We start from the raw sequence: 21,128 nt of genomic DNA, 5'->3' as shown, positions 1-21,128 counted from the left end.
ATCCAGGAACAGGCTCCAAAGACCTTAAAAACGACCGCACAGTGAGAGGCTGAAACTGCGAATTCAGATTACGTATCCGCTCCTCCAAGTACACCACAGCCTTAGCCACTGTATAGGCAGACCTAAGCAAAGACATGCATAAGCACTATCTGCTCATCTACACCTCCCGAAGTGTGTTTCAACATACCTTGTACACGCAGGCTCAAGGACTGGACGGGTTTTCAGAGTGAACGCCCGCTCATATGGTGAACCTTGTTTTTCTGGCCTGATTAAGATTTCCTGCGGTCCCCCTTTATTCACTACTTAGGCCGCATCATCATCGGCGTCAGGCGCCAAACCGCAGCAGGAAACGCAGGCTGCAGGCCGCACAAATAAGGGAACCGGGCTGCCTAGGGCATGGGGGGGGGGGGGGGGGGAAACGACTTTATTGTGCAGAAGGAGATGGGAATTTGGAGGCTAGGCCAGAGTAGGATAGGTCGGGACACAAGGAGACCAGAAGAGAGAAAGAAGGCATTAATTAATGTAGACTATAGACAAGCCAGGCTCGTGGAATGATTGCTGCCAGGGGCGTGTGTAACCTTGCACGAAGCGCCATCTGGTATAAAAATGAGTAATCACAAATACGGAGCGAAGGAGCCGTTGGAGCGTGGCTTTCCTGGCCGCCAGCTCGTCACTTTTCTGTGGTGTTCGTAGCCTTTGTTTCTTGGGTTTACCGCAGTCCTTCGTCACTCCTAATGGCCGTGAAACTCCTGTAGAAGTCTGGTTTGCTGAGAAAAGCGGCTAGTCTTGTGGGTCTGTCCTGGAGAGGGCAGCCTCCCGACAGGAGAAAGAGGGGAGGAGGATGGGTGGTTGGTGGCCCTGTGGGTCGGGGTATTCCCATAAGGAGTGGAAAGGTGTGGGTGTAGGGCTGCTGCACGTTGAAAAGCATTCATGATATTTTGTGAGGAAGAAGAGGTGTTTGCATGCACACAAGTGTGCGTCCGAAGCTGGCGCCAGGCTATGGCATCCGCTCTATTGAGGGATTTGTGTGCTTGGAAATGGAGGGAGGAGGACGAAAGTGTACTCTTCTGGTGTCTGTAGTGTTCAAGGATGAGTGTTTATGTTAAACGTTATGTGGCTTCAGTGCACACGACTTCGGGGTTAAGAGTACGTTCTGTTAAATTTCTGTACTTTGAGCGGGATATAACTCAAGAAAGGAGCGGCAGATGCCCCTCAAAGGAGACCTTTCAGCCAATGGCGCCGACCGATTTTCATGACGCCGCGGATAATCCGATTAAGCCTTGTTTATTTCCTTTCACTTATCACGCCTTGGCATCTAACGTTAGCAGGTCCAAGGGGATTACCCACGACGTCATGAAGATCGGTCGACGCCATTGGAAGAAGGGCCTTCCTTGTGGAGTGTTTGAAGCATCGTTTTTTAGTTGTATTCGACTACAGACAACTGGGATTTCAATGAACAATTTAAAAGAGAGGAAGTGAGTACAGTAGGTCAGTAGTCAAACACGAGTTAATGACATCCTAGTCGAAATCAGGAGGAAGAAATGTGGTTGGGCAGGGCATGCAATGCGAAGGCAAGATAACCGACGGTCCATAAGTGTAACAGACTTGATTGCGAGGGAACGGAAGTGTAGCAGTAGGCGACAGAAAGTTAATTGGGCGGATGAGAATAAGAGGTCTGCAGGGATACGGTGGCCGCAGCTGGCACAAGACAGGGATCATTGGAGAGATACGGGAGAGCTTTTGGCCAGCAGCGGGCGTAGCAAGGCTGATGATGATGGTGATGATGACTGCATGTCTACGCACCTGTGACTATAGCCGCAGAACGCTTCAAAACGTCGCATTGGCTGCTGCTGGGCGCGCAAGCGTCGTGCATTCGGCAGCGCAGAACATTCGATTTCGCTCCCGATACGTGCGCGGCAGAGAGTAACGCTACTCGTTCATCTTTTTAGCTTATATAAGGATGAATTTCTGGGGGAATAGTTTTGACGTTTTGCCAGTAAGGTGCCGCTGATTGTAAAGGAACAAGAGCTGCAGCACGGCTTGTTTACACTCTTTCTTCTTACTTCCTCTCCCTTTTTCATTATGCATAATGGCAAACATCTCCAATAAAACAAAAATAAACAGCACGGCACCGTTATCTTGCCTGAATTTGATCAAATATCAACTCCGACGCGCTTAGGTACTAAATAGAGCACTGTACGGTGGTTTTCTTTAACATAGCTATCTAAATTATTTTCGCTAGAGCCGCGGTGGTTCACTGGTTACGGCGCTCGGCTGCTGACCCGAAAGACGCGGGTTCGACCCCGGCCGCGGTGGCCGAATTTCGATGGAGGCGAAATTCTAGACGCCCGTGTGCTGTGCGCTGATAGTGCTTGTTAAAGAACCCCAGGAAGTCGAAATTTCCGCAGTCATTCACTGCGGCGTCCCTAATAGCATAAGTCGCTTTGGCACGTTAAAACGTAAACCAAAGCATTATGGCTATTTACCAGTCACCGTCTTCACCGCAGAATATGCACAGAATGGAAAAGGGAATGTCTTGCATAGAACGAGCAATTTATTCACATATTCATCGTGAGGGGTACAGTGCGAACAAGACAAAGCACGAAGCAAGAAGACTACACAGACGAGCTCTCGTCTGTGTAGTCTTCTTGCTTCGTGCTTCGTCTTGTTCGCGCTGTACCACACACGATGAATTATTACAAACTCGCCCAGCTATCCACCTTTCTTATTCACATATGCTGCGAAGAACACACAAAAAAGCGCAAACATGGCACCTCTTAGCCGCTCGACTTTTTTGCCTCCACTGGCTGGATGTTTTGCACGCACAGTCGCACATGCAGTAGCAATATGTGTGAGCACTGAGGATCACTGTAATTAGCTGCTTCAGAAGCATCGTCGATGGTCGGGTAGTTCAGGCACGATTTATCCAAGGTGGCCGCTGCTGTTCATGCAACTGATGTCATACGACGTCGCTTAGCTGATGGCCGAGAACGTGTTTTGGACTTGGGAGAGTGTTGTGGGAGCGCTTCGGATATCCTAAGTACAGCTTCAGGCTGCTGCCTGGGCAACTCAAGTCGCATCGGCGCAACGTCCCCTTTCACAGTGAACTTGTCCAAACGGCATCCATGCAGATTGAAATGTTTCTCACAAGCCCACTGGTTCAGAAAATTTAGAGAGAAGCCTTCATTTTTTTTTATTGGAGGACGGTGTGTCTCCACTTCTCTCGCAGTTCGGTGTCACTTCGGTGACACATTCCCGTCGTTGCTTACTGTAGCCGGAGCGGTAGCCCATGATTCGACAAGATGAAGGCGTCGTTCACAGACAGCACCGAATGGTTCACAAAGGCGCACGCATTCAAATACTTCGACACTGCGCCTCATAAAATGCCACAAGAAAACTGCGAGGACACTTTGGGAACTAAAGTGTTGAGAAGCGAAAGCCGAGGACACTGTGACGTCACACCGTTCCCATGGCTATATCGATGCCCTAATTATACATCTTTCGGGGATCTTAAATGTTAATTACGATTAATTACACATTTTTCTATCTAACTTGAAACAAATCCGACGTTTTTTCGGACCACTCTGTGACAATTTTCACTATTCTGTGACGACTCCGGTGGATGTGACGTGGCACCGTTCCCGTGGCTATATCGATACCCCAATTATACATCTTTCAGGGATCTTAAGTGTTAATTACGATTAATTACACATTTTTCTATCTAATAGACGATATGCGAAATGCGCAGCGCCATCTCTCGGCGCTCCGAGAACTAAGTCCTCCATGTTGCTACGGTACAGAAAACGAAACCGCTGCCCAGCGTTGGGTTAAAACGGCTGCGCTTCGTTTGAAAAGTAAAATGCCGATGCAGTGTTGCGCTACCCGCTCCACTGTGAAAAGACACTGCGATGCGTGCCACAACTAGGTGCGCTCCAGCTTTTCGCTTTTCTATTTTTTTACTCCGTCCCAACGTTTTAGTAACACAAAACGCCATGCGAGGTATCATGTGTCAGCACGCGGATCAGTGCGCAGCTTTCGCTTTCTGCGCTGATTTTTGACAAATCTCTCGAGGTGACTTGCGTTTAAATTAAGATAAGGACCACAGCCTTTGTTGTCTCTGATCAAAATTAGAAGCCGATTTCGTGCATTTATCAACTCTCCGGTCGGGCGTGAATATATATAGACGCATACTTGAACAACGTAATAGAGAAGGTAATTTTTTTGAGCGGGCCAATCGCTCGTGCCGTGGCGAAATAAGTTCACTCGAAGAACCATATGCCGATTACTGCTTAGTTTGCTACGTGTTCAGTTAAGTTTTTCCCGTGTTCAATTAGTTTTAGAAGGGCGAGCAAACTCTCTGGACCATACGCATATGTTATGCGCGTTAAGGAGTCTTTGTGAAGCAATACAACCTACGCATAAAAACTGAGGTGCGAATGCTTTATTTCTTGAGGATTCCTATACCTTCGATATCTGCGGCGACGAAAATCTAAAAAAAAAAGAAGCGAATAATATAGCTACTTCATTATGAAGGAGGGACGCATATTTCTAAGCTAGAAAGTACGTGCAACAGTGTTCTGAAAACGCTTCAGGCCATCATATTTTATTATCGCTGTGGCAAGCTCCAACAGCTTGCTTCGCAACAAAGCCATTTGTCCAAGTTTGGGAGTAAGCTAATTAAGTTTCGGAAGCAACCGAACATGCTAATTTCGCCCGTGCACACACAGATTGACCAGCGTATCGAGTCCGTGCATGCACCTACAGCTGTAGCATCTTTCTCTAATCAAGCCGCCGCGGTGGCTCAGTGCTTATCTGAAAAAAAAAAAAAAAGCTGCGTCTTTGCTTACAATATTTTGAATTATATGTGCATGCCTACTTTCCTCTTGTTAATGTCGAATGACTGCGTCTTAAGCAGGACGCGGTTTCAACGAATTGTGGCGAAAATCAACCGACGCCGGGCTCTGAAACGGTGACGTTGAAAAGCGCGGATGCGCATTGCACATTACAGTAAAGGAATCGAATTACGCAGCTGGTCGAGGGTCTTGTGTGATTATACTGCAATGCACGAAGCTCCTGGCGTCGGCGCGAACGAAAGTTCGCACTGTCACAGAAGTTTGTCAACACACGTGCGCACTCACCGCAAAATAACCGCTCGCTACCCTACCAGATGAATTCGTGTCCACCTGGGAATAAAATAGCCATGATAATGCGTGATGCTTGAACTGGTGCTTTAATGCGAGCATTAAAACGACAACAGCACACGGTCACGGTTCGACTTTCCAATCCCACTTTCGAGTGCCGATTATTGCGATCATCATGCAGCGCCAGACTTCAAGCGAAGCTGAGGACGCGGTAGGAGTAAGCTGGCGCTTATTGAAAGCACCTACATTTGGTCAAAGATCAGCTGTGAAAACAACGCAGCAGCTGAAGCTTGCCTGTCGAAATTCCACTCGCAAGAAGAAAGTTCGCATAGCAAACGATGCACCAGCTCGACGAGCTCGACCACGCCAAGATGGAAACCGGAAGTTGTGGGCGCGGTGTTGCCAGACCGCCAAGCAATTTCGCATATCGTCTATTTGACACAAATCCGACGTTTCTCGGACCACTCTGACAATTTTCTCTATGCCGTGACGACTTCCGGTGGATGTGACGTGACACCGTTCCCGTGGCTATATCGATACCCCAATTGTACATCTTTCGGGGATCTTAAGTGTTAATTACGATTAATTACACATTTTTCTACCTAATTTGACACAAATCCGACGTTTTTCGGAGCACTCTGCGAAAATTTTTACTATGCCGTGACGACTTCCGGTGGATGTGAAGTCACACCGTTCCCGTGGCTATATCAATGTCAGCGCTATTTCGACGCCATTTCGACACTTTTGCCTATAATTACTTAACTAACTACTCTACAGTCATCAAAATTGGCTTCTGGGTTCATTTTTTCCTCCTCTATCTGAAGCAATCATTGGTTTTCTTTTATCTTTTCAAGTTGCTGAGTTAAATTCCTGTGACACGCTTTGGTAACGGACGACAGTATGAGCCATTAAAGGCTTTCGCCTTAAAACAACAAACTGAAAAACGTCGTTTTCTACGTAGTTAGGTGGCCTCCCGCTCCTCCGCTCACCAAAACTGCTTGTTGTTGTTGTCATTATTTAGAGGACAACAACAACAACAACAAAACTGTCCCCCCTGCCGCCATGCGGCCGTTTGTGCAGCGCACCAAGCTTTTCCGTAGAGTTACGGAAAATTTTCATCACTATAAAGCGCTATTATAAGACTCGAGTTTTACTCTTCTTAAGAGCAGGATTTTTTAGTGATTGGTTGAAAAACACGACTTGATCACCGCAGTTGCCTGCCAACGTCGCTACCATCCGCGCCCTCGCAGCACTGCGCGGACCACGAAACCGTTCATGTTGCGTTACCGGTTCCAATGCGGAACACATGCGCTTAGTTTTTGCGCTTTCTTTTCGTTTGATCCCGATTGCTTAAGATCAGCGGAAGCATCTGTTCATAAAATTACTAGCACGCTGGTAAAAACACGATGTCAAGGAAAAGAAAACTAACTGTTGTGCCAATACGCGCTGTCAACTTTAGAGTAGGTTTCCTCGCACTGCAGATGAGTCCACATAAAAAAACACTTGTGCTAGAGCCAAATAAAGTTATCCTATCCTATCCTCGCACTGCAAACGCCATGCGCAGTAAAAGTGTTCTATACTAACTATCTGTATTCTCTACCCACTACGACAGTACCTAGCCAGTCCAAACGCTGTCCCCTTGGGTTGTGCTTCGCGCGTCGTAATTTTTGACGCATGCAGTGTTCGGGAGGTTAAACCAACGGAAACATATTTGCAGTGAAACACATTGTTGTTTTTGCGCCTCAGAACATGCGTACTAGCATACCACCGTGTCTTCATCATCAGTCTGCCTACGCGCACTGCAGGGAACATTTGTCTCCAACTAAGCCTGTACTTTGCCAGCTGCGGCTACCGTATCCTCCCGAACTTCTTGATCTCATCCGCCCACCTAACTTTCTGCCGCCCGCCCGCTCCTAAGCTTGCTTTCTCTTGGAATCAACTTCGTTACACTTAAGGCTACTACCGTGTACTGCTGCCAGTCCATGGGTTTCTTTCAGGAAGCGCGGGTTGCGCGGGCGCATTATGTATATCATGCACCTGCAAGGCTTCTTGTGGGGGAAGTAAAAGCATAATGCCACTTATCTAATAACTGATGCTGGTTTACCATTGCGCCCGAAAAGATACAGCTGTGTGGATGACACAGCAACCATCTTTAGCAGACTAATCGGCCTCAAGACGTGCTGTTGACCTTTAGGAGCCAAACAGTATTCACCCTTGAAAGTTGTTACATTCAGTGCCTTTCGCAAAAACAGAGATCCATTGCATAACAGAAAAAAGTTTCTGTGTATCGTCTACAGCGCTATGTCAAATTTTCGGCCAAAATGACAAACAGTATATGCCTACCGCCACTCCTTTAGTGCACTGGCTGCGGACAGAGATCAAGACAGAATGCCACGAGGAAAAAAAAAACAGTTCGATGCTGACGTGCCTGAAAAATGAGGAGTGTTATCATGAAATGCAACCGACAGCTGTACATTTATATGCAGAGATATTGCGGGTCTTCGTGTAAAAAGTATAGAGCCAAGTAACCGTGTACGCCGAAACAAGTATGGCATTGAAGGTCCCATGATACGTGCACCGCCGCGTATTAACTTTGAAGCAACAGAAAAACAAAAGTGTTTTAGGGCTGCTGAAACCACGTGCTTTTATGGGCTGTAAGCATCTAGCACCTCCTACCAGGTTAATTGTTTGATAGTACAGCTTTTTATCACGCCTGTCAACTATTCTTAAGGAGTTGTGAAGGTGTAGGTTGCGCAACCACGGGACGAACCAAGAAGAAAAGACACAGAGACACACACAAGCGCACTAACAACTGTGTACTTCTTCCTGGGAACGCATACTTATACACCTGGCCACGCACGCTCAAATGCAATCTTTAACAACAATAGTCATGCCAAGGGCTGTTAACGCAGACGCGAACGCAAAAAATTGATTTCGGCTACGTACAGAGCCACAGACGTGTGACTGATACAGTCTACAGCGTTTTCCTTTATGTGGAAAGCTTCCAAAGCCAGCCGCGCGTGTTCATTTTTTCTTTTTCCTTGTATCACGGTCTCCTCAAGTCGCGCTGCGCAATTGCGGCAAGAACTAAGATGGGACACAAGGTGTGCCCATTATATGCCCATTATATGCCATTATGCCAGTATATGCCCGAGAAGAAGTAAAAAGTTGTTAGTGCGCTTCTGTTTGTTTCTGTGTCTTTTCTTCGTGGTTCGTGGTTGCGCAACCTACACCTTCACAACATCATGTACCAACTAGGCCAAACCCAAGTTAGGAGTCACGGTAGACGCTTCGCGGTGGTATGTATGCTACGGGGAAACTTGTCGCCACCTGTCGAATGATGCATTGCGCCACTTAACATGCCGGAAAATAATTGCTCCTCTGGGAAGAAGCTTTTGGCTTGAGCAGTTTAAGGTCTGATCTGCACGCTGATAAAAAAAAACATTATAAGCCAGTACTGAGGAAGCCGCATTTCGTTAAGCAAATAAAGCTCCCTCGAGAAAGCTGCTAACACATGAATGGTGAGCGAGTCAGTCGCGCTCGCCTCACCGCCTGAGTTCATCCGCGCAGCGGACAACAGAAACACGTACAAACATCTCTTATCGTAGCCATCTTCAGTGTGGCGCTTGCAAAGGCATCGGTATTGCCTTTCCACACTACTACCCGCGACAGCAACATCCGTCCTATTCTGTAAGTGGTTTGGTTTGGTTTAGAAGAACTTCTTGTTGGGCGAGTTGGTGCATTGCTTTGAAGGAACCACGTTGCGCTATAAAAACGACAGCCACAGGAAAAAGCCAAGGAGACAGAAAGTTTGTGGTGGTTTGTGGGGTTTAACGTCCCAAAGCGACTCCGGCTATGAGAGACGCCGTAGCGAAGGGCTCCGGAAATTTCGACCACTGGAGCCCTTCACTAAGTGTTACGATGGCCACGCGCCGGCGCTAGTAGAAGGCGGGGGTACTGGAACTCAGGATCGACATGGAGAAAAATTTGATTGAAAAGACGAAGCTATCTGGCACGTGCATTGTGCAGTTACCTGAAATGTCGAGCCCTATCTACATGCCAATGAAAAGACACCTCGGTCTCGGTGATGCCACACACCTCACACGTTCCCACCATCAATCACAGGATCAACGTGCAGGATTGACGCTTATTCATCATTCCTCAGTTAAATTCAAGTTTATTCTAATTAATCCGTGTTTACCCAGCAGCAGTTGGCCTCCCGTCATGCGTTTTCAGGTGCCTCAGTGGGCGCTCGACCGGAGGACAGCTATCTTAAACAGCGAACTGCAGCCCACATTTCCTCAGTGTGCCACGAACACCGCAAGCGTGCCGTCGCAGCAGAATGTGTAAGGAAACCATCATTTGCATCTCCTGTGTACCTCCTTTTCCGTTCAGCTTTTGTTTCATTTTAGAAGTACACTTTTCAGTGCTTCGCCTATTTCCCAAGAAAAAAAAATTTGTTCATTTGACTGCGTCTTGATCTAGAAGCTCATCCCAGGCTAGCACGGCATGTACTGTTCGGTTTGATGTCATGCGGACGAGGCTTCGAAGACCTTGCAGGTTTTAGCCAGAAGTTTCCGCAAAGCGAACTAGTTCACCACTGGCAGCTCGGAGCATTGCTTGCTGCATTCCTTTCAAACTTCGAGATTTTCGACGTCACGAGATTTTTATCAACAAGTTTGGGCAGAGATTTCGTTGTATTAGCAGAATGAATTAGCCTGGGATTTACGAATTTCTTAATTGCAAGGTATCAAAATAGCACAAAAAAAGGAGCACGAGACACAAGATAAATAACAAGTACTATTCTATTGTCTATCCAGTTTTACAGTCATTTTCACTGTTCCGTTTTTATGAAGAACCAACTGCCCTGCAGTTTCCCGTTATAAATCTTGAATGCAGCCATCATCTTTTTGAGTGCTTGCGCCGTTATCTCATGGCCTATGACGTTTAATGTAGCGCGCACGAAGGCACGCACAAAGGCACGCATACAAAGGCACGCACAGGAAGCGCTTACCAGAAACAAAGGCGGTTATTGTAACACACGATATAAATACGTGTCAAGAGAAACTACCCGTAAATACAGCACTCCACGTAAACCATTATCTATATTCCCAATGTCCCACAGTGCATCTAGTGGGAATGCTACTTGAATTCACGGAAAAAAGGATACTTCGCTTACCCTTTGCAAACAAGTATCTCTAGTCCTGCTGCGGCTTTTATGTTTAAAGTTTCAACTGCAGGTACCAGATACGATAATAGGGCCAGAGACTATCACCAAAAATCGTGCCCGTTGCTCAAAGTCGGACGCTGCTAACGCTTTACTTTCTTTTCATCTCTCAGTTAAAGAGGACAGCAGTGAATGCTCATAAAAAATCGTCGCGTAAAACATGATTTTCTACAAAACACCAGACCTTTTCGCATACGCTCCCTTAGGCGACCAAAAGAAAAAGGGCAATGAGAAAAAAGTAAAGGATTCTTCACAAAATTTTCTGTACGTTAAAGGTCGCCTGCAAGATTAACACTGTTTACCAAACAGAGTAGACCTCGGAATGCCCCTTGGCTACATGAAGCAAACTGTAGTTCATAGGGGCAAAATTTAATCCGCATGCCACCCGCAATTACTATGGTTCAGCGGGGAAACCGTGGCTAATTTCGTTTCCGCGCCACTAGATCGTCTTCCCGTTTCCCATTTTGTTGGGCGGCGAATCTTGACTCAAAATCATCGGTGGAAGAAAAAAATCAATAAAAAAAAAGTGCGCACAGTACAACGCTGCTCAGGCTCCTCATGCGCCAGGACACGTCCCACCATCGTTTTTTTTATATTTCTTCTTGGCACTTATAAGAAAAACAGCCTGCTGCGCAGTCACCGTATCGGTATCGATGGCGCCCAGCGATAGCTGCGGACAGGGTGCGTCACGTGCCGGCGCATGCGCAATTCCATAAGAGCACTGCCACCCCCTACCCTTCCTCAGGGTTTCATCAACAGGCTCAGGCGTTACTGTTCCTCGAGCGCGCCGAGCGAGCAGTGAAGATGGGCAGTGACCCGCGCTACTGCAGCATGAGTTCTACGGCCCATCCCGGCGCGTCGTTTTCTGCCTCCAAGTGCGAGCCAACGAGGCAGGACACGGGCAGCGGCACTGTCCTCTCAAGGAGCGTGCGGGCCCCGTCGTCGAACGCCGTCCCCGTCTATGGTAGCACGAATTCGACTGTGGTCCCCGCCAGGAGGACCAGGAGGCGTTCCGTCCACAGGGTCGAAAGGTGAGTTCTCGATGGCGGGCAGGACTGCACTAATGATGATGGAAAACTTGAATAACTGCTCGATACGCCGTCGTGCACGGCTTGCCATCAGGCGAATTTGCGAGCGTCGTATGAAAAACCTAGCTGTCCAATTCACTGCCGGTGCGCGGTGACTGAATGCATTGAAGATTGGTTCCTCGCTCGGTTCGTGCGTTATTGCGCGTGATAGAGCCGCTCATTAATTTCATTTTTATTTTTCTTAGTTTTCTCTGTACAGAAAGCTAAAAGGTCCGGGACAAAAGGTAGTGCGTACCCGACTAGGTCTCTGAACCCTTACTTTGTTCGAAAACCGTGCAATTTTCACAACAGAAAACACGAATTTCGAACCTGATCTCGGCCTAGCTACCGCCCAAAGCGATGAGTTGCCTAAAGGGGCCTCAGAGGCTTATTTTATTTGCGAACTACTTGTGTTGATTTCTATCTCTCGTCTTCACGGCGTCCACTATCGGCCCAGCCTGCCATACCAGGGTGCCACGTAATTACTTGTTGCACATTACCTGCACATCCCCTGCACATTACCTCTAGTGTCCACTCTCGATTTCGCATGTCCCTTGCCTCGGAGCCATCTAAACAGCACATGAAGGGGAGTTTTGCGGGCATTTTAGTGACGTCGGAGGTTTCAGCTTAAAACTTTCCGCAGTAAGTGTGAGAGCTGCCCCAAAATAACCTGCATCCATGCACAAAGCGCGGTCAGAATGACACCTCAGACACTGTAGCCGGCAGATTTTTACGCATTCTTTCTTTGTTAACATATTTTCCAATCTTCAAAGACTTGCCGGAATGCGTAAATGGTCGTGTGGTTTTCGGGACCAAATGTGTGCCTGTTATAAGAGTATCAGGCAAGTAGCATCGGTGTGTCGCCGAGGGCAATGGTCTGCGTTCTTCTGTCGAGGACACTTCACATGACGTGGCCATTTCACAAGACAGGGCTGTCGTGAATCGTGTCAGTCTGCGAAACTTGCATCTTTTTTTCGCTGCGGTTTTTGCGAGAAATGTCTCTCCGATTATGCTCTCAAGCTCGCGCGCTTTGTTAGTCATGCGCATTAACAACTTGTCCTGAATTTCTTACAAGAAACGGGTCATTGACAGGCAAAATATTACGTTTTTCTTGGAGCGGTTCTGTAATCTTTCCGGTAGCCCCCGCAAGTGCTTGGGCAGCTATGGGCCTCATTTTGAATCAGACGCACGCATCTCCGGTCGCACGGACGCCTGTTCGATTACTCCTTTTCTGCCGCGGTACTATCGCGCTCAGCATAAGCTACATTGTGCGAGCGCATGACCAAGCGCTCTGCAATGTTGTACAGGGGCGCCGATCATGGCGTGTTTCCGAGTTGTCAGGAGAGAGTTTGGCTGTTCCAGCAAGCACGCTGGAACCCCTCGGCCCAGTTTCTCCGAAGGACATTGCTGTCATTTTTTCATGGTTCATTTTTTTGCGCCCAAGAAGAAACTGCAAGATTTACAGCATTTTTGCCACCGACCAGACATGGCGTGCGAAACGTATCAAGGAATGAGCCCTCCTTTCGTGTAAGAAGGGCTATTCAATTGTTTTAGGCATGACTTCAACAGTATTGGGCACCGCGGACTTGCTGCGAGCCGACGAACGTATAGCTCTTTATTCTGCTCACTGCAAGCAGCCACTGTCACGCATATTAGTCTGCGGCGCTTCAGTCCAGCATTCCCCGTTCAGTAAAATGAAGCACAAAGTGGTTAACTAAATATACCGATTTTGTGAATCGAGACGAGCCCGACCGCGAAGTTTGGGCGTCAATCAATGGCTACCGTTTTAGCTAGGGGGAAGGCTAAAGCAAGCAAGTGGAGGTGACATGCGCTTGCAAGAACAGCTACTCTCTAGATAACTCGTAAACACGGCACGATCGGCGCCACTGTGCAACATTGCAGACCGCCCTGCCACGCAATCGCGCGGTGTAGGTCACACTGAGCGCGATAGTACCTTCCTGCCGTCGCCTCTAATGTTATCCACACCTTTCGCAGTTCCTTTTCTTTCTGCTCTTGAAGAAAACATGTTTTGCGTTCTTTGCGCATATGGCGTGAAATTGAAGCGCCTAGAACTGTACAAGGCGAGAGGGAAAGGGGCCGGTAGATAACGCGTGTGAAACTAGACGGGGTATCAGAACAGGACGTTCTTCGTTCGCCGCCTGCAACTCGAAACTAAGATAACTCGCCCTCTCCACTCGTCCGTTTTCATGCCGCCGTTGTGCGGTAGACTGCAGTCTAGAGGATGTAATTAACATCGCAATGATATTCCGGTCATTTTTGGCCCTGAGGCGGTCAGTATAACCCGCAAAGAACCGGCAGTGACTCTTGTCGAATTTTTTTTAACACACCGTGACAGTCCAAGGTTATACATTGAAGTTTGAAGAGATGCCACAACATTATCCACCATCGTGCTTCTGTCGGGTTTCCTCTTTACGGCATAAATTCTGCTGAAAATCCAATTATTCGTCCTGATTTGTAACGTAGAAATGCAAACTGATTGGTACAAAGGAGGGCCGAAGCTCGGCAATGATTACATAAACATGTTCCTCCCGATGGTGTTCTGAAATGGTTATGTAGTTCGCTATTCTACATGTCGTAGTTGGTTTACTAGCAATCATTCCTCCAATGTTTGCTGTCTTATCCATTGCATTCTATATTCATAACCTTATCAGCTGCCCCTCAACGCCCTGCGTTACACTCTGAGCTCGCGTCTGTTATCCAGTTCTTGCCACTCTCCCTTTCTCCTAACATATGCACCGATTGTCTTTTCTCATCGTCTTGGCACTGGTTTCATGCGTAGGCAATGTAGGCCTGCTGATTGAGTTGTTTTAGGAAGACCAGTTCTCTTTGCTTCAGATCTCGGATGCTTAATTATGCTTCAGGATAAAAAACCAAAGACGGCAATTCAGAGCATTCGGTGCACTACCACTACAACCAACTCGAATCATTTCATACCTATTCGAAAGAACCAACCGGGGTGGTTCACTGATGATGCTCGGCTGCTGACCCGAAAGACGCGGGTTCCATCCCGGCCCCGGCGGCCGTATTTTGATGGACGAAATGCTCCGAGGCCCGTGTGCTGTGCAATGTCATCATCATCATCACCTTGACTACGCCCACTGCAGGGAAAAGGCCTCTCCCATGTCTCTCCAATTAACTCTGTCCTTCGCCAGCCGCGGCCAACATGTTCCCGCAAATTTCTTAATCTCATCCGCCCACCTAATTTTCTGCCGCCCCATGCTACGCTTGCCTTCTCTTGGAATCCACTCCGTTACCCTTAAGGACCAGCGGTTATCTTGCCTTCGCATTACATGCCCTGCCCAAGTCCACTTCTTCCTCCAAGGTGGTGGAAATGATTTGCAGCCCTCCACTGAGGCGTTCTTCATAGCCTGAGTCGCTTCGGGACGTTGAACAGTATAAAACCAAGCCATAAAATATTCCCTAGGAGCAACGTTGCTTCAATAGCAACCATTTTTTGTAAGTCCGTACCTCTTTTATGTGCTGTAAAGACAACAGAAAGGCAGGGAGGTTCACTAGACGACGCTCAGTATGCTACCCAGTAGGTATTGCATTGCTTAATTGCATCTGCGCTGCCTTTCAATACTCTGCGGAAGACGAATTCTTGCCAATGTTGTTGGCGCGTGAGAATGCTCCGTGACGGGTAATTAATTAGGTTGAATGCGTGCCGTGTTTATCGCGAGTGAACAAGTCACTGGCACTGACCATGGTCGCCATCCGTTCTGCCTTGCTACGCGCATTCGAAGTTCGGCCCTAATCGATCGAGTGCTAGCTCGAGTTTCCACGTAAGTGCAAGCCTATCGTAATTGCCGCGTGCTGAGAACGAGGGTGCGGAATCTGATTCCAGCCGCAGCAGTCGCATTTTGGTGGACGCAAAATGCTGATAGGCCAGCGGTCGTTGCTTTCGTCTAGGCACGTTAAGAAACGCCCAAGGAATCGAAACTAATCCGGAGCTTATCATTGTGGTGCATCTTTTGCTCCACGGGCATTTTACCTTAAGACCACTTACACTGCTATACCAGCACCAGCAGATTTCGATGCACAGCTAAAATTGAGTCTGTTCGCTCTCCGCCTATTTTCTTTTCACACCGATGGCAGTCAGAGCGACAGATGCCAGGATTAAGGAGAACCCTGAGCTAACATGCCACTCCTGGTTTTCACAACGAAAGATCCCCTGAACTGCGTTTCATTAGGTGTAGGCGTGGGCACTCTTGAACTCCGGGAAGAAGACCCTACATGAAGGATAGATTTCTTTGTTGTCAACTGCTTTATTGCCCAAATAAGGCCAGATTTGAAGCTCAAGATGTATTGGCAGGCTGGTTTGTTCGGCAGCGCCTTAAATCTTAATGCACAGACTCAAAGCACACACCGAACACCAGCCACACGTGACCATAGATGCATGATTTTCGAGCCACCAAACCATGACCCATCTCGATAACATTTTTATTGGCAAAGATGCAAACGTAGTTCTCGGTGGCCTCATTGAGCATCGCCTACGGTGCAATGTCTTCTCTAAAGTCCATCGTGCTAAAAGAAAACTGCAGGAGATTCTTTCGTTCGTTTTTTTCGTTCACACATCAGCCCTGTTATTTCCGTTCGTTGAACGCAGCACCTGTCCAGAATGCGCAGCCATGGACGCCAGCTGCTGCTCCTCGGACGAGAAGACCCCGCTTACGCGCGTCCCTTCGGCGCCGATGTCGTCGGGCCGACGCCGCCTCTCCAGCGCCTCGTCGTGCCTGAGCGAAGAGGAGGAGCCGGTGGACCCCTTCTGCCCGCCATCCAAGAAGGGCATCGACGCTGCCTGCGGACTCGGATGCTGCGAACGACTGAAAGCCTTGGGGAACCTTGTCAAAAAATCCTTCCTGGTAGCAGCTCTCCTTGCTGCTGTGGTAAGCCCATTAGTGGGAACCGTGCTCTGGTTGCCGATTTCTCTTCAATTGTCAATGAGGCTTCAGTCATGCGGATCAGAAGTGGCTACATGCTTTCAATGTTTGGCGTGCTAGTAGTGTTAACTTTGGAGTGACCTATTGAATTCATAAAAATTTAAACTGTTCCCAAATTGTAGATCACAAAATGAGTACAGCGGGAAATGGCCTTCCCAAGCGTATGTCTGCCATTTTTTTCCCTTCTGCTCTCTCGTCCCTTTCGCTTAGCATTCAGTTTTAATGTACAGCTGTTTCACACAGTTAGCACTGGGCGCAGGCATTTATCTTAACTATGTGTGCTAGCCACAGTAATCTCGGCAATGTAGTCCCAGCAGTATCCTTGTCAGCATGCATTCAAGAATGTCGCATGTATAGCGACTTTTGTTCTGCGCATCGCTACTTCTAGGATGCCTGGTAGACTCACACAATATTATCTAAAACGGCTAATTGGGCAAGTTGGTACGAATTAAGCGCCTTGTTGTGTGTTCTCGCCTTTCGTGTCTGTCGTCGCTGCGCGCTGCTCAGTACCAAGAATATTAGCCAGCGAACTCCACAACACTTCCCTTCCTTTTAAGTATTGCTTCAGTAGTGTGTGGTATTACTAGTTCATTGCTGGTGTCCGCAAGTGTCACTTCGTTCAGAACTCAGTCCTTGGCACACATCGTCGACATGCGAAACATAGAATTCACTCTGGTTACCACACTCAACTCCTAACAACCGACTTGACATTACTATTACTCGCGCAAGCACAAGCAGGGTACCCTTGTGTACACTTCTTGTCCTTGCTTGTATGTGCGCAGTATCCTTTGTCGCTCAATGAAACTTCCCAGTTCATAAAGACTCCGACCAGGTAACTTTAATAATGGAACTCGCGGGCAGCGCTGCATCATTTTGAATGATTGGGAATGCTTTGTTCATGTGTATATTAGCCAAAATAGACCTAAAAGCTCTGAGGTATACATGGCGAATGTCGTTCATACGTCATAAAATAGTATTTCGACACCTGTCTTCAATGGTTAGGAGCTGGAGTTCCTTCTTGAAAAGTGATTCAAGGGACGTAACCGGTTCTGTAAGCTGCAGGCATCGTTCTTGCCGTAAGTAAAGAAACGCCAGCCAAGAAAGCTGCACTTCAAAGAAGAAAGTAATAGGTGCGCTTAAGTCCTTTTAGGTGGGGAATAGAACAGCTTTAGAGGCAGCGCTGCTGCTACTCGTTTGTGTCTGCGTCAGTCTATTTCTGCGTCAGATCAGCGAGTTCATCCAGAACCAGTTCGTCTGCTTGTGTCGCCCTTTCCCGCTAGTACGCTCCCACCTTGTTTTTCAGTTTTTCATTTTCGTACAGTTCCCAGGTGACCTTGTGACGTAATCACCGTCCCCACCAATCGGCGACTTTTCTTACTAACACAGCACTCTAAATCGCATGATGCGAAGTTTGCGCAATTAAAAGTGCCACACTGGGCAGGGGGCTTATGAATTCTTTAATTAAATGAAATTCCACCTGTCACGGTGGGCAGGTTGCTAAAAACCTGATAGATAAGCTATACCCTGCTACAGTGGGCGGGTTGTGATGGCATCACGAGGTCACCCGACTTTATGACGTAATCGTCCTCTCGAGCAATCGGGGACATCTGTGGCCTACGCAGGACGCGAAATTGCAGGATGTGAAGCTTAATGCTATCTTGTTAAAATTGGAGGAATGACCTTACAGGTGGTGATGGCCATAATCCCCGAAGCGGACCAAGACACCAGCACACCCAAGTTCAACATCAGCACCAGGAGCGGACCTCACCGTATCCTTAACCGAAACTTTTTTTTTTAATTGGCCACGGTCTGTGCAGTCTAATCCTCAAATGCAGGTTATTTCTAGTGCACGCTTAGCTTTTTTGCTTTGACAACACCCAAAGCTTGGTGCCTTAAGTCGGCCAGAAGCGCTGTAAAATATTAAGTAATTTGGTGGTATCTCACTCCCTTCAAGTTTATACGTGTCCTAGAAAACTTTCCTTGATGCATAATGCTTGGCCGCTGTGTTCGTTCGTTTACTGAAGGACATATTTAAAGTGTTCCTATCAGCAATGGCCTTTGGGACCTTGAGTGCGCATCTCTGGTTAAAAAGCGCAACATATATGCACAGCGTTTGAAAACACATACTAGCCCGTCAGGTCATGCTTGCGCAGCCTCTGGGTTTGTTCCCCCTCTCGAAGTCTCTGCTAATGGCAAATGACTAATAGGCTATCTTCAAGGCCACCACATTTCCTGAGCTAGATCCCAATACGTGTCGACGTGTGCCAGGAATCCTCTTGGACGACTGGTCTTCGCCTGTGCGGCTATCACTGAGGGGACCGTTCCTGCACCCCTCCCTCGCCAATGCTACGCAAGTCTTCACCACAGTCACACTGCTCAAAGCCAGCACCAGCAACTTATCCGGGAAATCTACCACGAGACTGAGCCAAATTTTGAGCGTGCCAACAGTGCCTGTAGAGGACGCCGTCGCAGAGACCAGCTTTCTTGTGAGCGAGGTCTTTACCTGCAAACGATACCAGTAAGTGAGCGTGAGTGGCAAACGAACTTCTCTTGATCTAGTGGGGTGAAGTGGCAGTCATAGCTACACCCCCCGCTCCTCCACAAGTGAACTCGCAAGTTCATATGGACAGTGTGTTTGGCCGCTCCTCGCCGGAATAGCTCACCTCAAGCTATAGAGCTTCACTTTTAGTCGGTTCAAGAAAAATACAACTTAGAACAGCTGTACGCTTACGGAGCCAAATGCGCAGGTGCGGTTTAGTCTGAGATTGTTGGGGAGATATTTCAGGGCACCGAAACTTGCACCCCTTCACTGCTTAAAAGGACGCCATCTTTAATGGTAAAAAAGTCGCGATCTTCATGCCTGTAGATATTTTAGAAAATTGTCATTTACAAGCACTAGCTTAGTGTTGCCTCAGCCTTTTTGCTTCAGCTGTTGACAAATGATGAGGTCAAGACCTATTAAAGCACTGCCCTTTTAATGATTTACCCCTAGTTCCAACATATGCATTGCCCCCTCTTTCTCCACAGCACGAGATGCGATCTTCTCGTCGAGGTGCATGGTAGCCCTCCCGACGTGTCCTACCCGCTGCAGAGCCTGTTGGAGCCGTTGGAAGTGGAGTTCGGTCTCAGCGTCCTCCTGGCGGCGTCAGTGTTGACAGTGCTCTACATGCTCATCGTTTTTGAGGTAAGCGACGTCCACGACGGGAACACAGTCCATGGCGCTATGGACATTTAACGTTCGCTGCTACCAAGAACCCGAGTCGGATGAGAACTTTCATCACAGCCAAAGAAAGGTTCAAACCTAGCTACAAATGCAGAAAAGGATAACAATGGCCTCGCTGATATCCTTCATTTTTCGAGAGCCGCCCCGAAGATGCTCGATGAAGGGCAATAAAAAGATCAGCACGGAGCTCTGCCGCACTCACTGCACACATAACGGCGTCATTGCAATTACTAGACTTCTCTTAGACGTTCAGTCGAGCGGCGACCCATGCCAGCCGAACGTTAGTGGTCGTTCTCGGCAGCATATAAGTGAACCGTGGCCTAACAAGTTGGATTCAAAAATTTTACAGCACGCGTGTTCAACGTCGCCGTAAATTTCATCATACACCAGGGAAACCAGCGAGAGTGAATTCTGCCGCGCTTATAGCAAGATTTGTTTCATTGCAGCCGAGAAGCATTACTCTAGTTGGAAAACATCGGTGCCATAGGGGTTTGAGGCTGCCTGCCGGACTTCAAAGGAACGAAATGAAAGCATTTACGTGTCGACTCTCCTGTGTACATGCTGCTATGCACAGTCGATTCCGCGCTCATTGCACAAGGTCACCGCCACCGGTGCCAAGGTTCAATGTCTGATGCACAATGTGTTCGCCTTCATTCAATGTTCACCTCTTTGAGCTTCCGTGGACCGACCTCTAAGCGATTGCAATTTTCTTCCTGCTGTCGGAGTTGTCGAGTCAACTGTACGACGCATCGAACAGATTTGTGTGTAAATATACGGCAATAGACTCCTTGGTATACAATAAAAGTGACAAGTTGGCTTCTCCGCCTGTGATATCTGCAACAATGCAGTTTAACTAGCACTCTGCCTTCGTAGTTTCATAAGCATTAACTCATGAGGTCGAACCTCAAAGATTTTCTTTGCTCTTTTTTAGCTTGTGCACCGGACTCTGGCTGCTCTGATCGGAGCAACAATGGCTGTCGGCTCTCTCTGCGTTGTCGGCGAGGTACGTACCAAGTTTTTGCTGTTTCGCAAAGCATCTGTGCACTCAAACCTGAATATCTGAGATCCTACACACAAAGTTAAGATTTAAGTGTTTCCGTGGGTGGTGTCATGACCTACCTTACCGAGATGGTTAAGTAAGGTTACATCATAGTAGCTCATGCACTTCTCTAAGTGTAAAAAGGCGGCGCAGGACAGCGCGACAAAGGAAAGACACACCCGCATGTGTATGCCACTCTTTGACCTGTGCCTTCCGCTGTGTTGCACACTTCTCGGAGACTAATGTTCCAAATAGCGGATGGCTGCAAGCACATTTGAGGGCTTACATTGGGATCACACAATCACAATCCCTGGATTACGCGAGAAACTTTGCAATTGCAGCGCAAGCTAAAACGATTGAAGAAAAGAATAAAAAGTCAAGCTCAGCCAGTTTAGAGGTAAAAATTTATGAAGTTTGAGAGAAATTAAAACAGTGCATTGTAAAAGATAAAGAAAAGAAAAATACTACAA

At 47.7% G+C, this 21,128-nt stretch overlaps 1 protein-coding gene across 1 annotated transcript in view; it reads left to right on the top strand.

The window, feature by feature from the left end:
* Positions 1–11,116: 11,116 nt before the first annotated feature.
* The window catches only part of LOC149336301 (P protein-like), a 31,291-nt gene continuing 21,279 nt past the window's right edge, over positions 11,117–21,128 (top strand). Inside the window, exons 1-6 of the mRNA XM_089554695.1 lie at positions 11,117–11,399; positions 16,063–16,342; positions 18,084–18,165; positions 18,665–18,914; positions 19,424–19,580; positions 20,551–20,622. Coding sequence (XP_089410821.1) covers positions 11,173–11,399; positions 16,063–16,342; positions 18,084–18,165; positions 18,665–18,914; positions 19,424–19,580; positions 20,551–20,622 — 1,068 coding nt within the window. The 5' untranslated portion in view covers positions 11,117–11,172. The remainder of the gene's footprint in view (positions 11,400–16,062; positions 16,343–18,083; positions 18,166–18,664; positions 18,915–19,423; positions 19,581–20,550; positions 20,623–21,128) is intronic.

This window comes from Amblyomma mixtum, chromosome 7 (assembly GCF_055824585.1).
Source record: "Amblyomma mixtum isolate Tamu chromosome 7, ASM5582458v1, whole genome shotgun sequence".
Lineage (NCBI taxonomy): Eukaryota > Metazoa > Arthropoda > Arachnida > Ixodida > Ixodidae > Amblyomma > Amblyomma mixtum.
Note: the sequence above shows the minus strand (reverse complement) of the source record. Positions and strands in the feature narration are given on the sequence as shown.